The sequence below is a fragment of the Rhinolophus ferrumequinum genome, chromosome 8, assembly GCF_004115265.2.
Source record: "Rhinolophus ferrumequinum isolate MPI-CBG mRhiFer1 chromosome 8, mRhiFer1_v1.p, whole genome shotgun sequence".
Lineage (NCBI taxonomy): Eukaryota > Metazoa > Chordata > Mammalia > Chiroptera > Rhinolophidae > Rhinolophus > Rhinolophus ferrumequinum.
In genome coordinates this window covers 78,345,986-78,373,209 of record NC_046291.1, presented here as the reverse complement: position 1 = coordinate 78,373,209, position 27,224 = coordinate 78,345,986, and the positions used below count along the sequence as shown (strand labels likewise).

Here is a 27,224-nt window from a genome sequence, read left to right as displayed (position 1 = left end):
ATCCAGGATTTAAAAGCCACTGGGCCAATGTTTGTGGTCAGTTGAGTATTTGTGCTAATAGCTCTAGCTCAGCTGTTCAGGGCACCACTCCTAACTTTATACTTTGCTCCTCCAAACAAGCTGCACTGTAATTTTTGCAGTGAATGAATTGACTCCCAGACCTTTCTTTCCTACTCTCTTTGGGAAAACTTTTACTTTCTTTGTGAAGACATGAGGAAGAGAAAGAAAGTAAGGAAGCCCGCAAACACAACTGCTAGTAATGCAAGCCAACCCAACAATATTATCAGAAGAAGGAAGTGTTCCATTTCCACATGGTGGGTACTCAAATTTCAATGAGTGCAGATTCATAAATCGTAGCCATGCCAACAAGATACATGACGGTCAGAATCCAGTCATTCTTGAGGTCAAATGTTCAGACCAATTTTTCCCCCCCATCATTTATATTCTAGGATAAGCTTATACAATCATTCATTCTCCATTAATCAAACCTTTCCTACATCATGCCCTAAAATTCTCCAAGGAAGAGTTAGCTAACATTCTTATTGCACCATCCCTAATTATTTAGTTCAATTGTTTGTAGTCATTTGCATTATAATATAATTACTCTGTAAGTGGTTTATATCTGGGGGGACTGTCAATGGTTTAGCTCAGTTCAGTTTTAGACAGACATTTACTCTAACAGTTGAATTTCAATTATATTGTTTACCTACCTCATTCTTTTGCTTCCAAAAATAAATACATTGAAGCCTATGTCTCCTTTATTACAGTTTCCTTTCTATTAATGTTTGCTTGTTTCTTCTAACTACATATCCTCCCCAATTTATTAACTTAGAATAGTTTATTTCTTTAATTAAACTATTGCATTGGTCTCTTTTAATGTAAACGTTTTCTGTTTGTATTAGTATACTAGTGCAGTTAATGGTTAATATTAGATGGACAAAGATGTCACATACAAATCAAATTATTGCCCAGTTCAGTTCCATGTTCCATCCTACCCAGCCTGTGATCAATAGAGATTTGCCACTGGAAAACACTGAGGTTTATTGAAATACCAATTTTGAAAGATGAGCAGAGTACAAACTGCAATAAATCAGATGCTTTTGGCATTGATACATCTGTCTAAACTTTTTAAAAATTAGTTTACAGTTCCACTAGTGTCTCTCAAGGCAGTGAGGCTAGTAATGTCATATCTGTATAACATTTCTGTGGTGAAATACTTGCATTTGTGTTATATAACTTTGTTTGATATAGACTTTGGAATCTGCTAAGTCACTACCCTTCAAAGCAAATTTTGGAACTCTTTTTCTGGAATGGCCATCAGAGCTGTTGTCATGTTACCCTCGATGTCCTGAATCTCATCAAAATGCCTTCCTTTCAATATTTCCTTTCTCTTCAAGCAGAGAAAGAAATCATTGGGGGCCAGATCAGATAAGTAGGGAGGGTGTTCCAATACAGTTGTTCACTGGCTAAAAACTCCCTTACAGACAGTGCCTGTGAGCTGGTGCATTGTCATGATGCAAGAGCCATGAACTGTTTGCAAAAAGTTGAGGTCGTCTAAGTTTCTTACACAGCCTTTTCAGCACTTCCAATTAGTAAACTTGGTTAACTGTTTGTCCAGTTGGTATAAATTCATAACGAATAATCCCACTGATATCAAAAAAGTTTAGCAACATCATTGCAACAAATTCTCAAACGTAACTGTCAGACCTCACTTTAAAAAATTATACATTTTTAAAATCTTAATAAATAAATGTGATCTATTTTATTAGAATTATTTTTAACATTCTCTTATAATCTCACTGAAAATAACATTGAAAATTTAATCATAAAAAATTATCAATAAGAAAAACAATGACTTTAAATTTCATAATAAAAAAAATGGAGAGTGATGCCAGCTCAAACGTTCATGATGAGTATTTTTCAACCTCTTATTTGGTCTTTGGAAATTACCAATGAGCAAAAAATGTTTGATCATTAAGAGAAAAAAATGTTTTATGTTCTAAATTGTTATGGAGGAAAACACAAGTTTCAGATCCTAATTATGTGGATGAAATTTTTCTTTTTTCCAAGAAATCCTACTCTATCAAATCCATGATCCTCAGTTTTTCTTCAGTTTTATTCCCAGCTACAAAGACACAAACTGCTTAGGAAAAGGAAGATGAATTTAACCAGTTCTTATGCGGCTAACGTGCTGGTGCTAGTCACTCAATATGAGGTACATGTGAGGTACAATGTGAGATTGACAAGGGAAATGAATACTCAATAGGAAAATAACTATTTTACTGTCCTCCTTTTCACTTTCTTTCCAGCCCCACAGGTCTTTTCCTGCTCACTAGTTGTGATTCCTCCCCAGGGTCCTTTGCATTTGTAATTCTCTCTGCCTAGACTGCCCTTCCAACAAATGCCCGCCCACCCAACTAACTAGCTCTCACTTCCTTCAGGTATTCACTTCAGTCATTGCCTCACTGAAGTCTTCCCCTATCACTCTCTCAAAACTACCAACCGCTTTTTCTTAAGATGATTTTTTTTCTCAGTATCTATGCCTACCTAACTTACCATGTATTTATGTAATCATCTTGCTTAATGTTTGCCTTCCCCCCAGAATATAATCTCCTATAAAGGCAGACATTTTTGTCTGTTTTGTTTACTGTTTTACCTTGGCAAGAGAATGGAGATAAAAACAAAACAAAAAACAAAACAAACAGACAAAACAAAAAGCAAAAAAAAACAAAAAAAAAAAAACAAACCAAAAAACAATGAAAGAAAGAAAGGAAATTTGATGGGGACAAGGAGACAAAAAAAAAAAAAAAAAAAAAAAAAAAAAAAAAAAAAAAAAACGGAGAAAGAGGAGAGAGGAAAGGAAAAGGAGAATCTTAAATTCTTTAAAGTGGATAAGAAAACTGCATAATATGGCATTGTGAAAAACCAAAACTTCTGTGGAATTCTCAGTAACTCTTACAAAAAGCTGTAGGCTCCTGAGATAAACAAATGTACACAATATTAATTTAGAGAATATTTCCTTTCACTTTCGTTAGAAACACTGTATCCTTTACGTATCATGAAAACTGTATCAGTATCCATTTTGTAGCTAATTTCTCTGATCTTAAAGGATAATACAATTTATGTCCCCTGGAGGGCCAAATGGCAGGCTGGCCAAGTTCCTACATTAAACTGCAAAGTATGAGGAAGACCTCGCCATTATCTGAAAATGTCAAAAGGGAAGAATCCCAAAATTCAGACACATTTTTGGCCCTTAAAAGCTGAAGATATTCAGATTTTATCTGCCCCTTGAAAAGATATTTATACTCCAAAAGGTTAGTGTGAGAACCTAGGACCCTTTGCATTCAATCTCAAAGGAGTAAACTTTTTATTTTTCCCCCTCTTTCTTATTAGGAAGAAAAGGTGAGGGCACTCTCTGTTTTATATATATGTATAAGTGAAGAAAATCCATCGTTCTCTATTCTTGTCTTTGAGATGTAACCTGCCACCTACTTTAAAAGATTCCATCGGCTCATATTGTCTTACTTCAGGTCTAGATGTAGAGGACTAATTCTTCACCGCTACTCTGGCTATTAATCTGGTTTTAAGTAGCAATAAAAGACTCTTTTCCTTGACACTGTGTTTTGTGTTTCTGCAATATTCATGTGTGTGTGTGTGTGTGTGTGTGTGTGTGTGTGTGTGTATGAATATATATATATATATATATATATATATACATATATATATATATATATATATATATATATATGTATATGTATATATATAATCTGGAAGTAGGGTAACATCTCAGAACCCTTATAGTTCTTGACAAAACAAAGTCTTGTAATATGAAATGTTGATGAGGGACAAAGATAAAATAATATCATGCATTTTACACAGCTGTCCAGGTACATACAAAGAACAGAGAATAGATGACCACATACATTATTATGAGTCCCTGTGTGTCCAATTGCAGAAATACTCTCAGGAACCAAGATAAGGCACGGTTTCAACAAAGAAGGAAAAAGATAATTTACACCTCAGTATAAATCCTAAAAAACAATGATGGGATTCATGCCAAAATAAATGCTTTCCTTTTTAAAGCAGGGGTATAACAGTCTATTGGGTGATTACTTTGATATTAAAAGTCTGTAATTCCAATTTTCATGATGCTCATAATAGCTCAGAGAAAAAAGAGGAAATGCATCTAGAAGAAGTCTGTCATTATGTATTTTACATAAATAAGAAAAAAACAACTATGTCTTGAATTCACAAAATCTAATTGACACAAGTTAATTTTTCAATGTCTTTTTAAAACTGTCCTTTGGGAGGGACTAAAAGCAAGAAGAGCTCAGGGATTCTTAATTTAAAAGCTGTTACTTCCAGAGTCTATGCGGAGGGCTGCTTCAGAAATATTCTCCTGTGTCAATTTGTTTTCTTTCTTACTGTCTAAACTAAGCACTTGAAAATGAGGAAAGAGAAATAAAACACTGTGAAGCCCAGCTGTCCATGGGACACGTTTACGTCTGTCATCCCGCTCGTGATCTATTGCAATAATAAATCAAAAGAACTACACTACTCGTGTAATTTATTAAAACAGTGTATCAGCAGGGTGAGGCCTCCAGGAGCCCAGTTACAGACAAGGACTTTGCGTCATTGCTTCTATTTACTTCTTTTATTTAAGTTTGCTAGAAGAAGACAAAGTGGGAGGATCTGAAGTTAGCATGGAAAGCTTCTTTTGAATAATTTTCTGAATAGTTTAAGGTATTTAAACCAAAGTAACATCATTAAAAGTTATTGCCTTTTATTTACTATTTTTGTTCACGTAAATTAAAAAGTAAACAAATCTTAAATATTACTCCTTTATAATGACCACTTTACTTATGTAAGCATTTTCTTTTTAGTTATTTCTATTTCCCCAAAAGCAAAATAATAATATACTTGTTATATGTATTTTGTATTTCATAATTGTTGTTTTCCCTACTTTAATATTTTAAGAGTAGCAATTCTAAGGAGTACATCGGTCTATCTTGAGTAAATCACTTAATATTTTAGTCTTCAAACTTCAAGAATTTTTTATCACTAATTTAACATGTCAAGTATTTTACTATGACTTATTCTTCTGCGGTAATTATTGATAATTAAGTGTTTCATTCCTTTCATTCAATAAATATTTATTGAGCTAGATAAAAATGACTTCGTTCACTAAAATCTGTCTCATCATAAAGCTGGGCTTGTTTGATAACATACAGATGCTTGTAGTCAAACCCTATTCTCTGTTTCTCCAAATTCATATTCTCACCCTCCCCAATAACAACGTTGCTATGTCCAGGAATTCCAGGATTTAAAAAAGTTTAACATACTTCAAGCAACTCTGCCACATAATGCTTGAGGACTACCTCACTACTTGTATTATATATTACAAGTATCTATAATTAAGTAAAACATTTTGTAATTAATGACATTTCCACCCATGCTACTAAAAGTAGGTTAAGTTTTTTAGGAATCACTGTTTCCAACAGACCTAAATCAGAATCTGCATTGTAATAAGATCCCCAGTTGATTTCAATGCACATTGATGTTTGAGAAGCACTGGTCTGTTATGTAACATATTCCCCCAATCTTAGGTCTGTACAGTATATAATCAGGTGTAAGAATAAGATTGACACATTGAAAACACACTAAAAAATGCTAAAGCTCTTTTAAGGACAGGGCTGGTAATAAAAAGAAATATACAAGGACGTTCATTTTTGGAAATATCATGTACAGGTACGATAACACACTGCAGATGAAAGAACTTGGGTCTTTGTGTTTCATGACTATGATTTGATTTCTAACCTCAATTTAGCTAATTTTTCAACACCTCAACTACTTCACTGGCAAATGGAAATAACAATAATAATAGATGCTTTGGTGATAATTATGTCAAATGCAGACTAAAACTGCTAGCCACCCACTAAATGACAGCTATTAGTAAAAACCTTTTGTGAAGCAGCGCAAACACACAAGAGTACTGTTATAAACATTTGTAAATTTTAGGAGGGTCAGAATAAAGGCAGTTTGTCACTGTCCCTGGTCCTGAATATGCCGTCCTTGTTCAGGTAATATTTCCCAGTCGTTAGTCACTTGAATATTGTTGTATTAGATATGCCTTACAAAACACCTGACATCCTCTCAGCACACATGGCTCTAGAAGTCATGACCAGTATTTGGTATGTCTGTTTATTTTGTTTTGTTTTTTGCCACAATGAATGTGATGACATTTATGTGCACACAGTGCCCTTGCTTCCTGCCTGTGCCTGGAGCTTCTGACCACTCCCCAAGATAGTGGGGAATTAATGACCCATGGATCAAATTTATGTCCAAGAGAAAAGGGCCAGCAGAAATATATTTCTCCTGTCCTTGACACTATTTGCCTATTGACTGTCATAACATGTAGTTGTTTATATAGCCTCTCTAAAGACGGTGTCAGGAGATGAAGTAATCCATTGCACTCGATACCAAAAAGTTGCCAGCTCTATAGCATGCCTCTTCATATATTCTCTCCTTCCTTTTCAGCCCATTCTCCTAGTCCCTCACTTCTGTTTCCAGGTATTGCATACCTAATGAGGAATCAGAATATAAGCCCTTTTCTCAGGCTCTTTTCTCAGGTTTTTTTTTGTTTCTTTCTTTACAAATCTGGACTTAGATAAATGTTTTGACATTTTGTTTGTCGTTATCTGAATGAGACTTCTACTATCATTTATTTTGAACTGTCCTTTAAATTGATTCATTACCATAATGGAAAATCCAATATCAGTCAGAAGGCATAGAAAGCAACTCTAAAAAAATCTACAATGAAACTAAAATGATGCTTTCAAATTATAATTAAATACTATTATCCAGCGAATTGTGATCTGAGATCTCTCTCCCACCTTCCTCAGTAATGGAGTGTGTCACAGGGGATCTTAAATATATACTAGCAAAACACTTAATCTTTTTTCCTAAATCAATCAGAGGTTGCAAAAACATTGAGAATAGAATGATTTTTCATATTACATCATTCAATCTAAATTGATGCTGTGGCTGTGTACCCCCTGATATCAATGATAAGGGTCTCATATTTGGGGAAAAATGTGCTAGGCACCAGGAAGACGCCATTATGATGATTCCTAATGCAAACTCTCTAGAAATTCTGAATCAGGTGACAGGGACCCAAACTGTGATTAAAAAAAAAAAAATGATACTCTCATTTAGTATTATGTTTGATGACACCTTGCTTAAAATCTCCTTTATGTTTATGGTAGCTTATAACAGTAAATTCTAGTTTTGACTAGGCATGAAAATCAACTAACAGCTTTAAAATTAAGATCCAGACCTCACTCTGATTTAAATTATTCTTAGGTGGGGCTCAGGCTTCAGCATTTCAAAAAAAAAAAAAAAAAAGTGCCCAGGGGGTTCTAATGAGTGTTTGATATTAAGAAATACTTATACCTCTTCTGATATATTATTGACAAATTAAAACAAGTATGCTTTTTTTTTCCTGCCTCAGGCAACGTTATTCTGGAACATTTATTTTTCATTCGACTAACAAGCCCTTTAACGGGCCTCTCATTCAGAGCCCCGGGAGTAGACAGTCTGGTCAGCTGATTAGGCTCAGCTTTCTGAGGTTGCCAATATAACCACATGAAGTAATATCCTCCTTTCCCCAATGTGCTCAGCTCCAGCTCCTAATCCTGAAAATAAACACCTGGGTACTTTAGTTCTCTAAGTCTGGAATTATCATGTTAGCAAGTAAACTACTGATTATACAATTTTGTAGCTGTTACGTTAATGGTCATGGGATTTTTTTTTTTTTAACAGGAGAAAATCAAAATTTTAATACATTTGCATGGGGAATTCACATAGGCGTGAAAATTCCAAAGGCAGCTAGGCAACATTGGGCATATAAGACGTCTTTGGACAAAGGGTAGAAGAGGGGGAGGGGTATGAGATTTCAGAAGCTAGAAAGGGTGAATTACAGGTAGTTGAGGAAGAGCGGAATATATAAGGCAAGAACATTCTTACTGGGCAACTCAGAAACAACGGGACACAGGGGGCATCTAACCAACAGGCCCCTGTCTGATGTCCTCTTGTTAACCATGCTTAATTCAAATTAGGCTAAGGCAACATTTGAAGATTTCCTTCCTGAAGCAGGTGTCTGAATCTCTTGGATAGGTTAGAGGGGAGAGTCAAAGGTATTTTTCTGAGTCTTCTTTCTTAATAAACAGCTCATAGTCAATACCCCAAAAGCAGCTTCCAGGTGGCAAAATTTTGGTATCCTAAAGTCCTGTCTTTGAAACCTGAAATAAGTTTCACATGCCAGAAGCTAAGACCGCTCCATAGTTCACTGATCCAATCATTCAGCCTGGAGAATAAGTTCAATTAAACCTTTGGGCCGCTTCTCAGGAGGAGGTGATGCATAGGATTTCCTTTTTTTTTTTAATTTATTTATTTTTTATTTTTTTAAAATTTTGGTGGAAATATTACCTGAGTTTTCAGTACTGCTTATTTTTCACAGTTCCTCCTTTCGTTTGTATAACTATTGAGTTTTACTCACCTCTAAGATGTACCTTTAGTTAACATTCTTTACATTTTCTCTCAATTTTTCTTTTTTACTTATAGACCTTTAATAATTATGCTATAACTTAGCTCATGTATCTCACTAACCTCATTCATTTTTTACTATCAGTTTGTTGTTTTAATAATTTAATAACCTAATTGCAAATTATTGAGTGTATTTTGTATGTCGATGGCTAACCATGTTTCTTTTGATACTTTATTAGTACATGCTAGTAGAAATTATTTAGGATTTTGATTTTTGTTAGTCTTCATATGTTCTCAAAACTCCTCATGCAAATAAAAGATCTTGTTATAATAGTCTTTTAAGTATTAGGGCAACTGAAACATCTATTTTTCCTGATAAACAGTTCTGTTCCCTTCAACTAAATCAAAGTACTCTATAACTTAATAGGCTGCCCTTGATGCCTTGGCTGCTGGAAAACTCAGGAATACATTTATGCTTTTGTTATTTATTTACAGTCACACTGTGCATGAGTAAACTAGTTGACTCATTTTTAAACAGTTGAGATAACTAACTGATTTTGATCAGTTTGCTGACATTCTAAATGTTTTCAAGAGTCAGACACAGAAAGACACAAAAAATTCAAGATACTGTCTCAAGCTTAAATAAATTCATGATGGTTTTTGTGCATGTGAAACTAATAAGATATACATTAATATCAGCTAGAGAATAACATAAAAATATTAGAAATTGAGTTAGAGACAAATTCAGTAAGGGAATTCAGATTTTCCTACATTTAAATATGAAAACTTGCAAGCAAATTAATTTGGAAGACATATACTATTTTGACTGTGTGTGTGTGTGTGTGTGTGTGAGAGAGAGAGAGAGAGAGAGAGAGAGAGAGAGAGAGAGAGAGAGAGAGAGAGAGAGAGAGAGAGAATATATGTGAAGAATGGTTTTCTTTACCTATCTGCTCTTTTCATCTTTGTATACAAATTTCTACAATGACTCTGGTGGTACAGGTGGCTGCTGGTCTTTTGAAAATTCTGTCTGATATTTAACAAATTGAAAGCATCCAAGAAATATTAAATCAGTCCATCAATATCAGTTATCACATTCTGAAGGGACACCAGTCATTTTCCAGGTGAATACACTAGTTGCCCTGGACACTGACCATGATTCTTCTCCAAGGACACATTTCTTTTGAGAGTGTTCAGCTACAGTAACACTTTAATTTTCATGACTAACCAAGCTGAACCATCACTGAAATGTATATGAATTTAAATCAAAGGAATTGTGTTAGAAATAAACACCATTAACCCTACTGCAATAACACTTTATCTTACCAAATAGGAATATCAATTGTATAGATTTCAGAAAATTACCCTGAATGGCTGAGGCCTTCAAAATAGCTAAGATTTAATTTGCCTTTTTTGTTTTTTAAAGCTGTTCACTTCTTTGTTTTATTCAGGGAAATTTTTTTTTATAATTTCTCTTTTAGTTTATTTATTCATTTACTCATTGTTTCAGAAAACATTTGTTGAATGCAGCAATGCACCACACTTTGAGCTACTGGCTTAGGAGCTATAAGGATGAACACAAATTCTATTTCTTCAGATACTAGTAATCCAATAGAAGAGGCAATGAGGTAATTGATTATTTATTCTAATTGATATAATTCATGTTTATATGAATGTATATGTGTGTAGTAAATGTAGTTACAAAATGGTAAATTCGGTTTATTTTTTAAACTGTATTTTTTAATGGCAGTTTTACAAGATTTGGCATTTGTCGCTAACTAGTGTCAGGTACCAGGTTGCATGTAATAGTTACTTTAACTCTTCAAAATACTCTCTGTGAGACATAAACTATTAGTCCTATTATACAGGAAAAACAAAACAAAATGAAACACTAAGGCACAAAAAGATTAAGAAAATGCCCCAAGTTTATAAAACATGTGTCAAGAATTGAAGTTTTAATTTCATGTCTAACTCCACAAACTAACATCAATTTCTGCCACATCATACTGTTTCTTGAAAAGCAGTACATTCTACTTTGCTGCTAAGACTGTCTACATGATTACAACGGCTATTAACCAAGATGTGGAATCATCTTATTATGCATATTAATGTGTAAAAAGATGGATCCCGAGCCTGATCCAGCTGAGTTCCACATAACCAATGGTAGAATTATAAAAGGTTAGAGTTTGGAGATAATATGTAACTTAGATCAAAATGTACAACCTTTGATTCAAGATTATTAAATTAATTGCTCCAGGAAATTAAATTAATTGTCTCCAGAGTCAGGAATTAAAATAATTTCAACTAATACCAATTTCGGATTTCTTGCACTTCTGTGTTATTCTCATCAGGTACCCATGTTGTCACTGTCTTAATGTCATATGAACCTTACTCTGATCACTCTGTGGTAACGTGTACATCATAGTTACAGATGATAAAATGTAGACAACACAATCCATTATTTTTACCTCCACAACGTTTATTTCTCTTAGGTGGAAGACCAGTGTTTCAATGTCTTTGGGCTCTAATCAATCAAGCCACATCAAGACTGGTGCTCAATGAAAGCAGCCCCCTCCCTGTTCTAAGTTTTGGAAAATGTGGTGGTGTTTTTGTTTGATTGAAGAGTAGGGGTGTAGAAGGGTGGGAGGGGTTGGCTAGGAAATTCAATGTTCAGGAACCAAGAATCTGGAAGCCCTGCAATATATAGGTTAGGTGTATATAATAAATTATCTGAGACTCAGCCCAAATTTCAAAGGTCCTACAAGACAGTCACAAATGTGAAACCTACTTATAATATCTGAATGTAGAAATTAACACATGTATATGTATGAGTAAAACAACAGAAATCATTGTTGTACAGAGCTTATTATACACTTTCAATTTTTGAAGAATTGCAATTTCTACATAAATTAAGGGATGACTTCAATTCATTTCATTTCGAACATTATCAAAAACTCATTGCCAATTTTGAAAATCACATCACCCAAGAAGGCACTACTCTTAGTAGTTGAGCATCCAGTATAATGAACCTGAAAAAAGTCCAGCTTCATAGCTGTCACATTCATGATTCTACACCTTAGTGAAAACACTGGATTATTTCTTCATGTTTTATCCCTTATTTTTTGTGCATTTACATTTTGGAATATGTCCTACTTTATCATAAATTATGCATTTTCTTTTTATTGTGATTTAGGTATTGAGTTTTGAAGAGTTATTTATAAAGATTGGTATAATATAAAATTGCATTCTAGAATAAGAATGGAGATGTTACAGAATTTTTAAAAATTAAATAAAGGGACATTGGTTCTAACAGAGAGTTGAGAATTATAAACAGCATTAGCTATGAGACATAGAACATTAAAAAATATTTTAGCCTATTTTGGCCTCAGTTTCCTAATCTGTGCCATAATATTGGATGGCTCCAGTTAATGGTGGAAAACTTCTTGGTCCAATGAACTTTTAGTAACTCCTCATGCTGATGTTGATTTTTAAATTAAAAAATAATAATTGTTAAATTAAATTGTTTTACATCTAAAAAAAAAATGAAACCACAGTTTATTTATTTATTTTTTTTGATAACAGGATATGGTTTAGACCTGGCTAAGTAATTCAAACTTATGTTGTCAGAAAATTCAGTTTTGTGTGCATCAAAACCTATTCTGTAATTTTCAGAGTTTAGGCCCCTGTAGGTTTCATAGCATAATTAAAACTATATTATCACACAAAGTAGTAGGATAGACCTATATAGATTAAATAGATAGATACATAGATATATTGATTCATTTATGGAATGAAATAATTGATTCTATAAGTAGAAAGAAAATATTTGGGGTCATAACGATGTAGAATGTCAAATATCCTTGTGATTTAACTTATTTACAATTAAGACTAGTTACAAAAACAAACTCCTTTTCATACCGTTAGTGAGAAGAGTTCATGTCATCAGAATGTGTTTATCTAGGAGACAGGTAATCCTGATTCCTTCTCATTCTAAAGATAAGTTTTAGGACTTAGTATATCTGTCTGGAAATGTATGCTGACAAAAAAAAAAGACAAAGTTTCTAAAAGAATCTCAGAAGTAAGAAACATCAGCAATTGTAATTTCCAGGAACATAAACAACATCTCTTTTGGAAAACTTGGTGTCACTCAGGTAGCAGATGCCTTCCAAGAAATGATTAACACTTACAGGGTAACTGCAGAGAGAAAGGCTATAATCACGCTGCCTTAGCCCCTGTCCACATTAGTTATTGTTTCAGCTAGTGGAACAACAGAAATGACAGACAGAGAACAGAAATAAAGCAGAATGAAATTATTGTCTGTTTTTTTTTTTTTTTGCCCTAATACACAGATCACTCCAAAGTACTCAACTGTATATTATTAAATAAAGAATGGTTCTCTCAATGTACTTGTACACAGGAGCACCACACAAGTTAATGCAGTATTTAGAATTAGATTATCTAGATAGTTATTATATTTTTATCAATACAAGTCAAATTTAAAGTGTGTGTACTTGTATTTTATAAGACCGTACTCTAAGATAAACTAGAAAAATAAAACCTAACTCTGAGTTTAAGAGAAAAATAAAATAAAACCTATACATGGATTTATTAAGCTAAATATTAGCAGGTAATTAAAAGAAAAAACATAAAATATGATTTTAAAAAGCACACTTCTTTTTTATTTTCTTTTTTCATGATTGAAAGATGTTTCCCGGATTACTGATTAGTAATGGGCTCTATAATATTCCTTTAATAAACTAAGTGACTTATAAATAGTATATCAGTATTTTTCAGATCTCTATAAATACTTGTCCATGGTACACCATGTTTAAAAAATAGTTTTCTGATATGAACAAAGCTACATACTGTGTTCTTTTCTGAAGATTTACAGTGTGCATGAGCTTATTAAAGTCCTTAGGATGTAATGCAATAATTAAGCCTATCAGACTTTATTCAAACAGTTTCAAAAATGTGCAGTTTAATCCCTTTGGATATCCAAGATAAGACACAGTCTTCAAACACACTTTGGGAGGGCATTAGCATTGTACTGAATTTGTGGGCTCACAGTGAGCACAAAAATTAGAGGTTCTAATTTTATAAGAATCTCTCCAAACTTTATCAATTAACATAAATATAAATTGCTTACTATTCATTAAAGAAGATACATGTTTAAATATTTCAGATTGTAATGTCTAGCTTCTTTCCAATTATGTTACTTCCCCAAGGGATATTTGACATCTGTCTCTGTCTCTCTCTCTCTCTCTCTCTGTCTCTCTCTCTCTCTCTCTCTCTCTCTCTCTTTCTCCCTCCCTCCCTTCATACAATTGTTCTCTACTATCATCTGTGTCATCAAAAGTTAGAAAATACATAGCTATGCAAACAGAATGTTCTGTTCTGTACTTTTTATTTTTCCAGCTACTTCTTTCTATCGCATTGTTGTGGTCCTTTTTGACTTTTTAAGTTGAACAACATTTTACATGTCTTCTTATATTTCATAGTCTTTTAAGTCTTTAAACATTCATAACTATACTCTTTACTTCCTCAATTATTTTTAACTCCACGGTTTTACACTGTCACACATTTTTGCTGTACCTTGCAGACTACCTTCCAAAATGTAAACAAACAAACAAACAGCATTATGTTTTTTTTCTGACCCATTTGAAAAAATATATATATGAATTGAAAGGATATATATCAATTACATTAGTATGGTTGCCCAAGGCAAAGAAAACAGGAGTGAGAAATGAGAACAATAGGGAACACACACACACACACACACACACACACAGAAAGGAAAGGCTTGGCACAGAGAGATCAACTGAAGATTAGAATGAACTGAGCTGGCTACATATCAATTTTCCAGATAAGGAAATCTTAGCTTCTGTGAGGATTGAAGACATATGGTTCAAAAGGCATCCTTTGATTTCCAAGACTTCAACTCAACTGGACAGGCACAAATAAAACTAAGAATTGATTTAGGTTACATTTTGTACCTATAAGTTAATTAAAAAGATATAAGTGGGGAATGCAAAGTCCTGAAAAGATAGGATATTAGAAAGACCGGTCCACTTTTTCAACAGGTATCAGTCAACAGAAGAGTTTTTAGAGTTTCTGAGACTTCTATGATATTATGACATATTTTCAGAATATTTTTTCAGAAGGCATATTTTTCTTCCAAGACAAATATTTTCTTTTTAAACTTTAAACATAAGCTAGATTGCATCTTTAACCTTTTCTAAAGATAACAGGAGATGATCTAGCTTCTCAGTTACTCAGATACAAAATTCTATAGTTATATTAGTAATTATTTACAGAAACAACAGATTGATCACAAAAACAGGCAGTTGAAAATATGATAAGTATTCAGATATTCAGATCAATCAAAATGGAATTCAGGAACAGACATAACTTATGTTCTGGTTGTAAAATAAGTCATGATTTCAGTCATAAAATATAGGAAAGAGTGGATCCCACTGTTCTCCGCTAAGTATGTTCATGCTAAAGTCATGGTGCTGACCATGGACACTAACTATGTCATGGCGACCACAGAATCCTCATTACTGGAAAAATAGGGAGGTAACTTTAAACCCATGGAGATACTTTTATCCAATGAACATAATTAAGTCACAGAATGTAAGACTGAGGGAAACAGAAGTTGGATCTTACATATTATTGAACGATGGGTTATAGCTCTACCCATGAAATAAATAGTTCAGTGTTTTCCTGCATTTTTAATGTAAAACAGCCAGGTTGATCTATACCAAAGAGGATGATCTAACAGCAATATTCTTGAACTATATCATTACTAAAGTGAATAAAAACATAGAGAACGCCCGCTTTATTTTTGTAGAGGTTAACGCTACTCCTACATCCTTGTGACACCTATCGAAAGATCATATACAAACTGTTTCCTTAATTTCATGGGAGACTTGGAGCATATATTTTGTTACAAAAATATCACATATGGTAAATTAACTCAAACCAACGAGGTCCTGTCTACTCTGCAAAATACATTTTCACCAAATATTTGAAGCGCTGAGTGGGAAAAATAAAAGCTGATTTGTTGCAGTTTATCTCAGAAGCCTGAATAGAGATCTAAAGACAGAATTCATAAGGAAACAGATTTTGTCTCAAAAGAAAGAAAAGAAAATGCTTAAAACTTGATGAGTAGTTGCCTCATCAAGTACCCCCAGTGAAATAACAAGTGAAAATATTCAAGCTGTGATGAAAGAATCATATGTCAGAAACTTTAGGGGAAAGAAGTATCCTTTATTGGGTATAAAAACAAATAATAGCTATATTCGACACAAATAATGTTCTATAACTTTGTGAAAATTAGTAGAAATCATTGTGAATTCAGAGAGGTAGAAAAGATGTTTCTAGTTTGAGGTCAAATGTTATGTTCAAAACAGAATTGCTAACTTGTCTTGTACTGTGATTTTATAATGCTTGTTCCCTTCACTTGTCAACTTTTATACAATTTATTGCATAAACAATAAATGTGTTATTTGTTTTTTGTTTTTGTATTTGTTTTTTTAACTAGGCAAACATATATGCCATCTTACAGCTAATCATGAAACTGAATGAAAACCAAGCATTTATCTTAGGTATTATTTTTGAAAAGCCCCCATATGTATAAATCTGCCCTAATACAGCAGGTCTTGTAGTTTTTCATTGTCATTTTATCTGTATCAAGCATTTGTTTTTAATTATTAAATAAAGTCTGTTGGGACTGTGGCTCAATTATTTAAAACTAAACAAACAAACAAACAAACAAACAAAAAACAGAATTGCTATTATTAACTTTATCCTCAATCTGTCCTTATTTTTGAGACCCTAAATTCATGCAAAGGGTTTTGCTTGTTTTTTGTTTTTTAATACACAGAATTTTTATGAACAATGTCATCAGTTAAGAGTGTTAGTATGTAGATTTACCTTGGACAGCAATGGTCTTTTTTATAGACTCCAAAAGAAAAGAAAACAATCCACCCACAGTCAGCATTCACCAAGATCAGTCTACTTCCACTTATTACAAAAGGAAAACATCATTCAATTCATCTTCAAGTACGGAATCTGTAACAGAGACCTGTAAAATCTCTATCTTGCAAAACAGCTGCTTTGTGTCTTAAGAAAGGATTATGAGAAAGAACAATTATTTTGGGCTCTTATGGCTCTGTTTGGAGAGGGAATGGAGGAAAGGACAATTTTGAAAATAACCTATAAAAGCTTTTTACTTTGGCCTACAGTTTTGATGTTCCTTATTACAATCATTTCCATGAAACTAAGATAGATGTAACAATGGAAAATGCTGAATTATCTGAATCCGCACTAAAAGAGAGGACATAAATGAAAAGTGTTGTCAAGATTTGTTTTTATTTATAGTTAAATGAGAACACTTTTTTTTCTATCCTAGGTTTTCAAGTAAAAATAGAAGAATTTCCAAAATATTCAAAGTGCTCATTAGTAAGTGAAAAACGGTATCTATTTGGTTAGAGCAGAACTAAGCAGAATTTTTGTTTTCAAAGACAGAAACAGAAACCACTAGAGACTGTATAACCTTGGAGCATTTGTGGTATTATTGTCTTATGGTTTCCATAATCAAATTATCTAAAAGCATCTTTATTAAAAACTAGATGATTAGGGCACAGGGCCTTTATAGAGCTTGGTAATGTTCGTGTAATTAGTTAATACCTAAAGAAGGCTCAAATTCAGTATTCATGAAAAGTGTACTTTTAAAGGATTAAATAAACTTCCAACTCCCCATTCTAGCATTTACTTTGTAATCATATCTTTAAAAAAATTAGATTATATAAATTTGGTAAATATTAATTTTGAACCTGAATAGTAAATAAATGTGTTTTTTTTTCCTTTTCTAACTGCACAATTTCTCATGCACCTGAACAATGAGAACATAATATGAAGGTGAAAAAATACTGAAAGTAAAAAAGAAAATCCTTATGTAACATGCGCCACTGAAGAGGTGCTGTGTTATCTCTAAACTTTCAGAATACCTATTAAATAATTTTAGACAAAAGGTTGTGATAAATGTCCATGCAGTGATGATGAGGTAGAATGCTAATATTCCTCTTTTGAAACACCTTTAATGCCGCAATCTCCAAATTAACTTGTCTTAGTATAATAGAGATGAAAATGTAAGGAACACTTTTAAGAAGAATATGTAGAAGTTCTATGCGTTTATTAGAGTACAGTTTTTAAGGGGGCAACATGTCACTTAGAGCACGATGTTGTTTTCTTCTTCATCAAGGTTCTTATAATGTGTGTCAACATAATATAATGCATGCTGACAAGCTGTGGATCTTACTTTGTATAGAAGCAAATTTACTTGGTTTATTAAATAAAGTAGAACTTCAGATTTTACTAGGCATATTTTCATATCCAGTAATAAATTAAAATATTGACTTGTGCAAAAGATTTATATTGTAACATGTTAAAGAAATATGAGTCACAAGGAGAAAACACATTTATTGCTAGTTGCAAGGCATGTGGAATTGGCCATATGTACATTTAGTTGGGTCTGTTTTTCTAAATGAAAATGCTTCCAGGGATAGCACGGTGGTTGAAAGCACTGACTGGAAGAGATCACTGGAAGTGACAGAACCCTGTTTCTTTCATGTTTGTGGCTTAAGACCTCCTGGGCATCTACTAAACTCTGTGCTTCATTTTCTTTATTGGTAAAATGGGAATAATCATTAAAATGCCTACCACATGGGGATGTTATGGAAATAAAATTAAATATAAAGTGCTTAGCACCGTATCTAGAGCACCGTTTGCATTCAGTGACTGTTAGTATGATTAGTAAGTTGATATCTCTCATAAGTCTTAAAAAAATAAAAGAATAGTGAGCAAAGTGTTTAAAACCGTGAATAAATAATCCCTAACTTGAATTTTTAAAAAATGTTAAACATTTTAAAAATCTATTGCTCATTTTAGTAATAAGAATATCACCTTTCTCTTAATTAGAAGTCATAGAAATACAAAGATGAGAAAATCTAGATGCATGTAAGAATGTAATAAACTTTGAAATACCTTCCCTATTTTCAGACTTAACCAGAATTTTGTTTTAAAGGCAAAGCTGATTTATTGAAGAAATAGAGGAAAATGATTATGTAGTTCTAAGTTTGAGACAAAAAAGGTAAATGTCCTATGGGGAAATAAAACCATAACCTCTAAAGTAATGTTCTCTTCTTGACATTTGCATCTCTACAGGACAGAGATTTTTTTCTAGCTTTACTGAAATAAACTGACATATAACAGTGTATAAGTTTAAAGTGCACAGCATAATGATTTGAAATGTGCATATACTGCAAGATGATTATCAGAATAATGTTAGTTAATATATCCACCACCTCACCGGTTACAATTTCTTTTTTTGGGAAATTTTAAAATATACTCTCTCAGCAACTTCAAATATACAATACTGTATTGTTAACTATAGGCAGCCAGAAGTATCTGGTTTGGACCCGGATGAGAAAAGGAGCATTTGAATCATAACTAGACATATTTTTTTAAACATTAAAACAAATCCTTTAAGAACCCTTATGCACTACTGGTGGGGATGTAAATTGGTACAGCCACTATGGAAAACTGTATAGAGGTTCTTCAACAAATTAAGAATAGAATTACCATATGACCCAGAAATCCCTCTCCTGGGTATCTACCCACAAAATCTGGAAACAGGTATCCATAAAGACATATGTACTTCGATGATTACTGCAGCATTATTTACAGTGACCAAGACATGGAAACAACCAGTGTCCTCTGATAGATGATTGGATAAAGAAGATGTGCTCTCATATATGCACAATGGAATAGTACTCAGTCATCTTCAAGAAAAGAGGAAATATTGCCATTTGTGACAACATGGATGGATCTTGAGATTATCATGCTAAGTGAAATAAGTCAGAAAGAAAAAGTCGAGAACCATATGACTTCACTCATATGTGGGATATTAAACTTAAGGCAACAAAGGTACAAGACAAGTAGATAAAGAAACAAAAATGCATAGACACAGACAACAGTTTAGTGGTTACCAGAGGGTGGTAGAGGTTATTTAAAGGCGGTCAAATATATGGTGATGGAAGGATAACTGACTCGGGGTGGTAAACATATAATGCAATATATAGATAATGTATTACAGAATTGTACGCTTGAAACCTATGTAGATTTGTTGACCACTGTCACCTCAATAAATTTTAAGAATACAATAAATTCTTTAAATTATGTTAAAGATATCTGATTGCTGGACCACCTAGAGTAGCTATAATTGCCATATATAAGAATTGATTAAGGGAGAAAAGAAAAGCAGGTACATAAAAAATAAGTTGAAGTGACATAGGGTTGTTATGAGGAGTTATAAAAGCATTACTTATGTCAGGACGTACAGGAAAATAATACCACATCCAGGATAATGATTTACCTGATTGTCTTTTCAAAAGCATTATCCACATTTAGCATTTCCTTACTGTAGTCTAAGGCACATACTTTTGCACTATATCCCTATAATAACCCTGAAAGTTAGGTAGGAAATTTGCGTATTGGAAAACTAAAATTTATAAAGACTAAATAATTTGCCTACAGTCACATGACCTTTAATTGAAAAAGACAGACCAAGAATTTAAGCATAGAGGTACTGTATCCGAGTTATTGCTTTTAGCACAAAGTGAATTCATCAGGTCTTCGCCTGTATTTCAAAGTTCATTAGGCCTTCAACTGTTCTCTATCAATACTAGTCACGATGTTGAGGTGCCTGTACTAGAATGTAAATCAATGTGCTTCTTCCTTCCTCAAGAAACACACACACACACACACACACACACACACACACATCTATTTTCTATGCATGCACATACACAAACACACACGAATACACACACATATATATATACATATACATATATATATATAATAGGATAAATATCAATCTCCCTATGTAATACAATATAATACATATGTATAAATATATATTATATATCTACATAAATATATTTATATATGTATAGGTTTATATTCAATTGAATTAAACTGTGTTAATGATGCAGATTAGGCGTTAGCAAACTATGGCCTGTTTGTTAGTTGCCTGTTTCTATATATAAAGTTTTCCTGAAATACTGCCACACCTATTCATGTGCATATTCTCTGTATGTACTTTAGCACTATAAGGCAGTGCACTTGTGACAGAGGCAGTACGGTCCACATGAAGCATCAAATATTACCACCTGACCCTTCAAGAAATTCAGTAGAGGAATGAGAAGACTCAGTATCATTTTGTCCTTCATGCATGCACTGGGGTGGGGATGTGTGGGTAAAGATTTCTCCAGTGGTGTAACCACCCAGGTCTCACTCTTCTGACCCTGATTTTTCCCAGTTGCTAAGCAATGCTGTCCTTAAAGGATAAGGGCAAGGCACTGGGATTTTACCATTCTATAGACTGTAAATATCTGCTGTAAGGGTTCTTCAGAGTTAGCATACTCTCCCACTAGCATTTCCTTTGCAACCCAGAGAAAGGAGATAGAGAATGGGCCTGAATGTGAAAGGAATCCCATTCTTCTCTCTTCAAAGCTTAGGTTGCTTTGAGGACCCAAACAGATCATTTCATTCTTTTCTAATGTTTTTCTTCCCCCTTTAGTGCAATTCACCAACTTCATTTCACATTTCAAAAAGATTATAAATAACACGGAAGCTTATGCAAATCACTCTAACAATTCCAGTTCAATTAATAACTACTAAAGAATCAGTTATTGTTTCTCCAGAATAAAGTTCTTAAGAGCCAAACTGTCTCTATGGTAGCAAATATACTTGAAGAAAGTTTTCAAAATATTATTCACAGTTTTCAGTTTCACTGCATATATTATTCAACCGGATTGTTTTAAACAATTAGCTATTTTGAAATCCCTTGATATGCATATTTTAGGCAAGTATAAAGCATATAGTTTTCAAATGTATCATGTTTAAATTTATAATCAAGAAATTCTCAATTAACTTACATGTCTCTGGGATCCATCATATTCACACCTCTCAATTTTTCCTAGGCTGCCATCTGAAAAATACAGCTTCTCTGCACGGTGGTCAATGGTGAGTCCATTTGGAGTGAGAATGTCTGTACTGACCACCACTTGAGCATTTTTCCCAGTCAGTGTAGATCTCATGATACTTGGATGTTGTTCATTCCAGTTGGTCCAAAACATTAAACTAATTAAATGAAAATAAGTTAAAATTTTCATTAACTGTGAAAAACACTAGTAGAAACACGATGTCAAGTTATTAAAAAAAAAAAGTATTTGTCTCATATTTCATGATCCTTAAGAAAGTCTAGATAATAAGAGGTGACATGTGTATTATATTTGAATGTATATTTTTTTCCCCCGGTTTCTTAAATGAAGCCTGGAAACTACTTCTGAAAAACAATTATCCTTGATATTCTTTCAAAGAGTAATTAAATTAAATTGAGTCTGTTTGATGTCTAATGAAGACTTATTATAATCAGGTACAAAATAGTTATCTTAAATTTTCTATGCCTTGCAAATATACTCTAATTTATTAATAGCATGCTTCAGAAGTATGATCATTTTGGACATGGTTGTTAAACACTAACTATATATTTCTTTTCTTCAGCTGGTGAAAATCAAAAATCTCCTCCTTCGAAGTTTGCTTTTTAAAGTCTATATTTTCCTTTGTAATGTTTTAGAGAAATACAATTACTAGACTCCTACATTTCTTTAATACCATTTTTTTCACGTCTGTCTTTGTCAGTGCAATTTCTCTATAAATTACAATGTTGTTTCCAGAATTTCAGGGGTTACTCTCAAATTTTTAAGCATAATATTTGTCACTTACAGATTACATAGAATGCTTTAAATCAGTGTTTTTCAAACTATTCCTTGAGGAAGCCCTAGAATTTCATGGAAGCCTTTAGAAGTCACTGGAAGAATGGAAAAGTTGCAGGGTTTCAATCGCCAAGCCCTATTTTTACTGAAACAGCTCATCTTTCTCCTCTTTTATCTGTAGGACTGTCCTTAAGAATTGATTTGAAGATCAGATGCTGCCAGTTAGGATGGAAGAGAGGAAGGAAGAAAGGAGGGAAGAAGGGACGGAGGGAGGGAGGAAAAAAGGGAGGGAGGGAGGCTTACTGGATGGCTGCTTTAGATATTTGAAAAAAAATATGCTTAATAAATTCCAACAAAGACAAACTATTTGAAATAATTCATATTTACAGCAAGACTGCATATATCATTTCTACATATAATCATTTAAAGACACTGCAGGATTATAGACAGAATAATGACCCCATGTGTTTTTTGAGTATTAGGCAAAAACTTTGTACTGGTCAATATTGAAGTTTACAACAAAAATCTTTCTACTTTCTAATCTAAAAAAAATAACCTCCACTAATTGAGGAGATCTTGGTCATCTATGCTCTTTGTTAAACTAGTTCATAGCATTTTAATCTATTCTATAGAATATAAAATATTCTAAGTGAGTGTCAAAAATATATTGTCCTATAAATCAGTAGATTTGCAAAATAATTTGATTCTACTTTCTTAAATTATGCTGTAGTTTTATCCATATAACATTTAAAATGAAAATTTAGTTAAAACATTTAAAAAGTTATGCATATATGAGGTATTAAATACAAATAGTTTATTTGCAATCTTTCCCTAGATGGTTGGCTTTAGAAAGATTGAATTCCTGGGGTATTAATGTTCCTTTAATTTCACCTTTCATTTCATAGATGAGCAAACATAGGCATAGAACTCGAGTAATGAAAGTTACAGTAACTGAGTCAAGTTTTGATCTCAAGTAGTCTAACTTTCATCTAGAATTTAAGATTTTATTTTAAAATTTCCATTAATCCACTAACATACAAAAATGAGCTGAAGGTTTCATTGGAATGTACAATGATAAAATTATTTTCCATATTCTAAATTTTAATTACATATAATTTTCCAATCAAAATATTTTGGGGTGTTTAATTCTAATTTAAATTTCACCATATGCAATGAAAGTGTGATTTTAGCCTCTGTAATAACTAATTATAGGATAAAGTTGTTATCGATGAAAACTATTCATATATAATATCATCGGTGATCACCCTCATGTTTCTTTCAAAATAATTTTATAAATTGCTTTGATCACCTATGCAACATTTTTTGATTGTCCTAAGATTCTTCAGGTAAACCATCAGGATCAATGTAGCTGATGTAAGTACTAGCTGTAGAGTGATCGGACATCGGTATGAGCAGAAGTAGCTCTGCCCAGGTATCTGAAGGCTTGTGTCCATCTGAACTAAGTCTCCAGAGGTGTAAGGAGGACACTACCTTCTCTCAACCTTCATCTCTCAAACTTCAGAGTCTTCATTTATAAAATGAAGATATTCAATTGAGTGAATTAAGTGCAGTCACATTTCTTCCTGTGTAAGAGTCTCCCGATTTTGTTATTTTCATACTCAGTAATTTATGTAGTCCTTTCTTCTCTCAAATGGTTATGGTCTACGTTTATCACTCATTGTTTTTTAGACTTACGTTTTTCTTCACACCTAAAAAGAGCTCTTCTACTTGTGCTCAATGGAAGGCAGATTGGTCTAATTTTTGTTTACTTTTTCCATTTAAGGATAAAACGATTTTGTAGTAGTTAACAAATATTCTTACTATATGGTAGGAGACTGGAACTACATATATACATATATTAAGAATATATATATATATATATATATATATATATATACATACAGAGAGAGAGAGAGAGAAAGAGAGAGAGAGGAGAGAGAGAAATACAATGTTCCCCCGAAAATAAGACCTAGATGGACAATCAGCTCTAATGTGTTTTCTGGAGCAAAAAACTAATATAAAAGCCGGTCTTATTTTACTATAAGACTGGGTCATATGATATAGTATAATATAATATAATATAATATAATATAATATAATATAACACTGGGTCTTATATTAGTTTTTGCTCCAAAAGACACATTAGAGCTGATGGTCTGGTTAGGTCTTATTTTCAGAGAAACATGGTATATATATATATATAGAAAGCAATTGAATATATATATATATATATATATATATATATATATATATATGAAAGCAACATATATATATATATATATATATATTTTTTCTTTTCTTTTCTTCTTAACCTAAGCTTTGTTCTTCAGTTTTCATAAAATTGCTTTCTTTATGTTATAGCAAAAAGACATGACTTTTTTCTAATTTGTTTTATTTTTTACTCATTCTATACTATAGCCTACGCATTTTCTCTTGCTGTGAATTCTTCACAAGTATTATTATAAATGCCTACACAATATATCATAAAACAGATGTGGACTACTTAAACTGTTGTCAAGTATCTAATGTTGAAAATATAGCTGTACACGAAGATTTGTGGTTTTGTTTTCTCTGTATTTTAATTGGAGAGTTCTCCAGTTGTTAAAATTACTAAATCAAATTACAGAAACGCCTTTTAATTTTCCAAACATGTTTATAGTCTGTTTTTTATTTTTTTTTTACAAATTGATCATTTCAATCATCTATGCCCCATGTCTTATTTATACATCTTTCCAGTACAGTACTGTCTCCATTTTCCCTTTCATTATTTAAATTTGCTTTTACTGGATCATAGAGGTCATACCTGGCCTTTAAAGAGTCAAGATTTTAATTATTCATATTTACAAGTCTTTTTATAAAAATAGTCTTATGAACTGTGAAAAGAACTTTGAAGGAAACCATTATTTTTTTTGTTAATTCACTTTAAAATTAACATAACTTTGACAGTCTTTGACCTACGATTCTAATGAAGAAATAAAAATGAACTGTTTTTTCTTTTACTTTTGGCATTCATCCAGGGCTAGAACATGTGGATGGTCATCCTCTGACATGGTTATGACAGCTTCCCTGTCAAACGCTCCAGGCCGAGTCTGGTCCACAGTGTGTCTAGTGATGGAAGATGTAGTGGAGCTGGTCCAGTACAGTGTATCCCAAGCTCTGTGATAAGCAAGTCCTTCGACTGAGCCCACATCTGATGGGGAAAACAAAGAATACATTTACACTTTTGTCTACAAATACTTGTCTCCTGGACAGAAAAAAATCATTTAAAATATATATGTGTACCTCTTTGTTATTTTATTACTGACTTTACAAAGTCTTCAAAATAGAAATATAGTAATTGTGAGGCCTATAATTGCTAGCTGATTATACACAGTCAAACTCAGCTGTGAACTGCTCAAGGGAACAGCTTTTGCAAAAAACTATCATTAAAGAGTGAATCTCCTCATTAAAAACAATGAATTAAATAATTGGCTTTTATTTAGGAAAACAGTGACTCTCTTTTATTTTCATATCTTAATAATTAGTTTTTAAAAAGTATCCAGTGTGCAACAATTTAGAGATATTTTTGAATATCATATGTCAGAGATATCATTTAGGTACAATCATAATGAGTTTTCTCTTAATATTATATCTGGAGAGCTCAAGGAGAAGCAAACATATGAAAAAACTACAATACGGGTGTCCCGATGGCTCAGTTGGTTAGAGCACGAACTCTCAACAACAAGGTTGCTGGTTCAATTTCCTCCCATGGGATGGTGGGCTGCGCCCCTTGCAACTAAAGATTGAAAATGGCGACTGGACTTGGACCTGAGCTGCGCCTTCCACAACTAGATTGAAAGACAACGACTTGGAGCTGATGAGCCCTGGAGAAACAGACTGTTCCCCAATATTCCCCAATAAAAACAAACAAACAACAACAAACTACAATAATATCAAAAAGCCAAATGCCAACTGCACACTTGCAACTATCGAACAGTAGTAGAGAATGTTTTCATAAATTAAGGCAGGAAGTTCTCTTTGATTCCATTCAAATGTCATACAAAACAAAAAAAAAAAGAAAAAGAAAAATTAATTGTCAACTAAGGCATGCTTTAAACGTTTTAGAAAAAGACACATGATAGTACACAGATTCTAATACATAAAAGTGACAATGTGAAAAACAAGAGTAATTATTTCTTAAAATTATGTCCCCAATCTCTAGGATAACATAGGGTAGCAGTTTTATTTTTCATAGAGGTATTTGAGTACATTTTTAAAAGTATGAACAAATTATTATAGTTTTTCTTTCATATTGTCAGTTTTCCTCAGTTGTTACTCTTATCATCTTTAAGAAAAAATATGAATAGCTTTGAAGTTCTACTAATAAATTAACATTTTAATAGGCAGAATCTTAATATTGTTTTTCTTTCAAGGAATATGACAGGAATTATTCATCTTTTCTGAAAATAGGTAGATGAAAAGGGTTATTTTCACCTTTAAAATGGATATTTAGTTTGGTGGTCAATAGGATTTAGTAGGAATGAAAAACAATATCAAATCCATTAGAACTAGGTATATTTAATGTGCTTAAATTTTTGTCACTTGTCTTTTTTATCTACACACAAGAGAAAAATCCACTAATAAAAAATTAATAGCCACCTTTGCTTGAGCACTGTCTTTCTGCTAGAAATCGTGTTAATTGTTTTGCATATATTACTTTATGTGTAAATCTACTTAGTGAAGTTTGTTTTATTGTTCCACTCTTCCTAAGAAGGAAACTAAAATCAGGTCACAGCACTGATAGTTTTAAAGCAAGCTTTTTTAATGCAGATTAATCTCCTTCCAAAAGCCAATATAATT

General features: G+C 32.7%; 1 protein-coding gene across 1 annotated transcript in view; it reads right to left on the bottom strand.

The window, feature by feature from the left end:
- LRP1B (LDL receptor related protein 1B) overlaps positions 1 to 27,224 on the bottom strand; it is a 1,793,989-nt gene that overhangs the window by 314,830 nt on the left and 1,451,935 nt on the right. Inside the window, exons 42-43 of the mRNA XM_033112843.1 lie at positions 25,386 to 25,575; positions 21,546 to 21,750 (exon numbers count right to left, since the gene is read on the bottom strand). Of these exons, the coding sequence (XP_032968734.1) occupies positions 21,546 to 21,750; positions 25,386 to 25,575 (395 nt within the window). The remainder of the gene's footprint in view (positions 1 to 21,545; positions 21,751 to 25,385; positions 25,576 to 27,224) is intronic.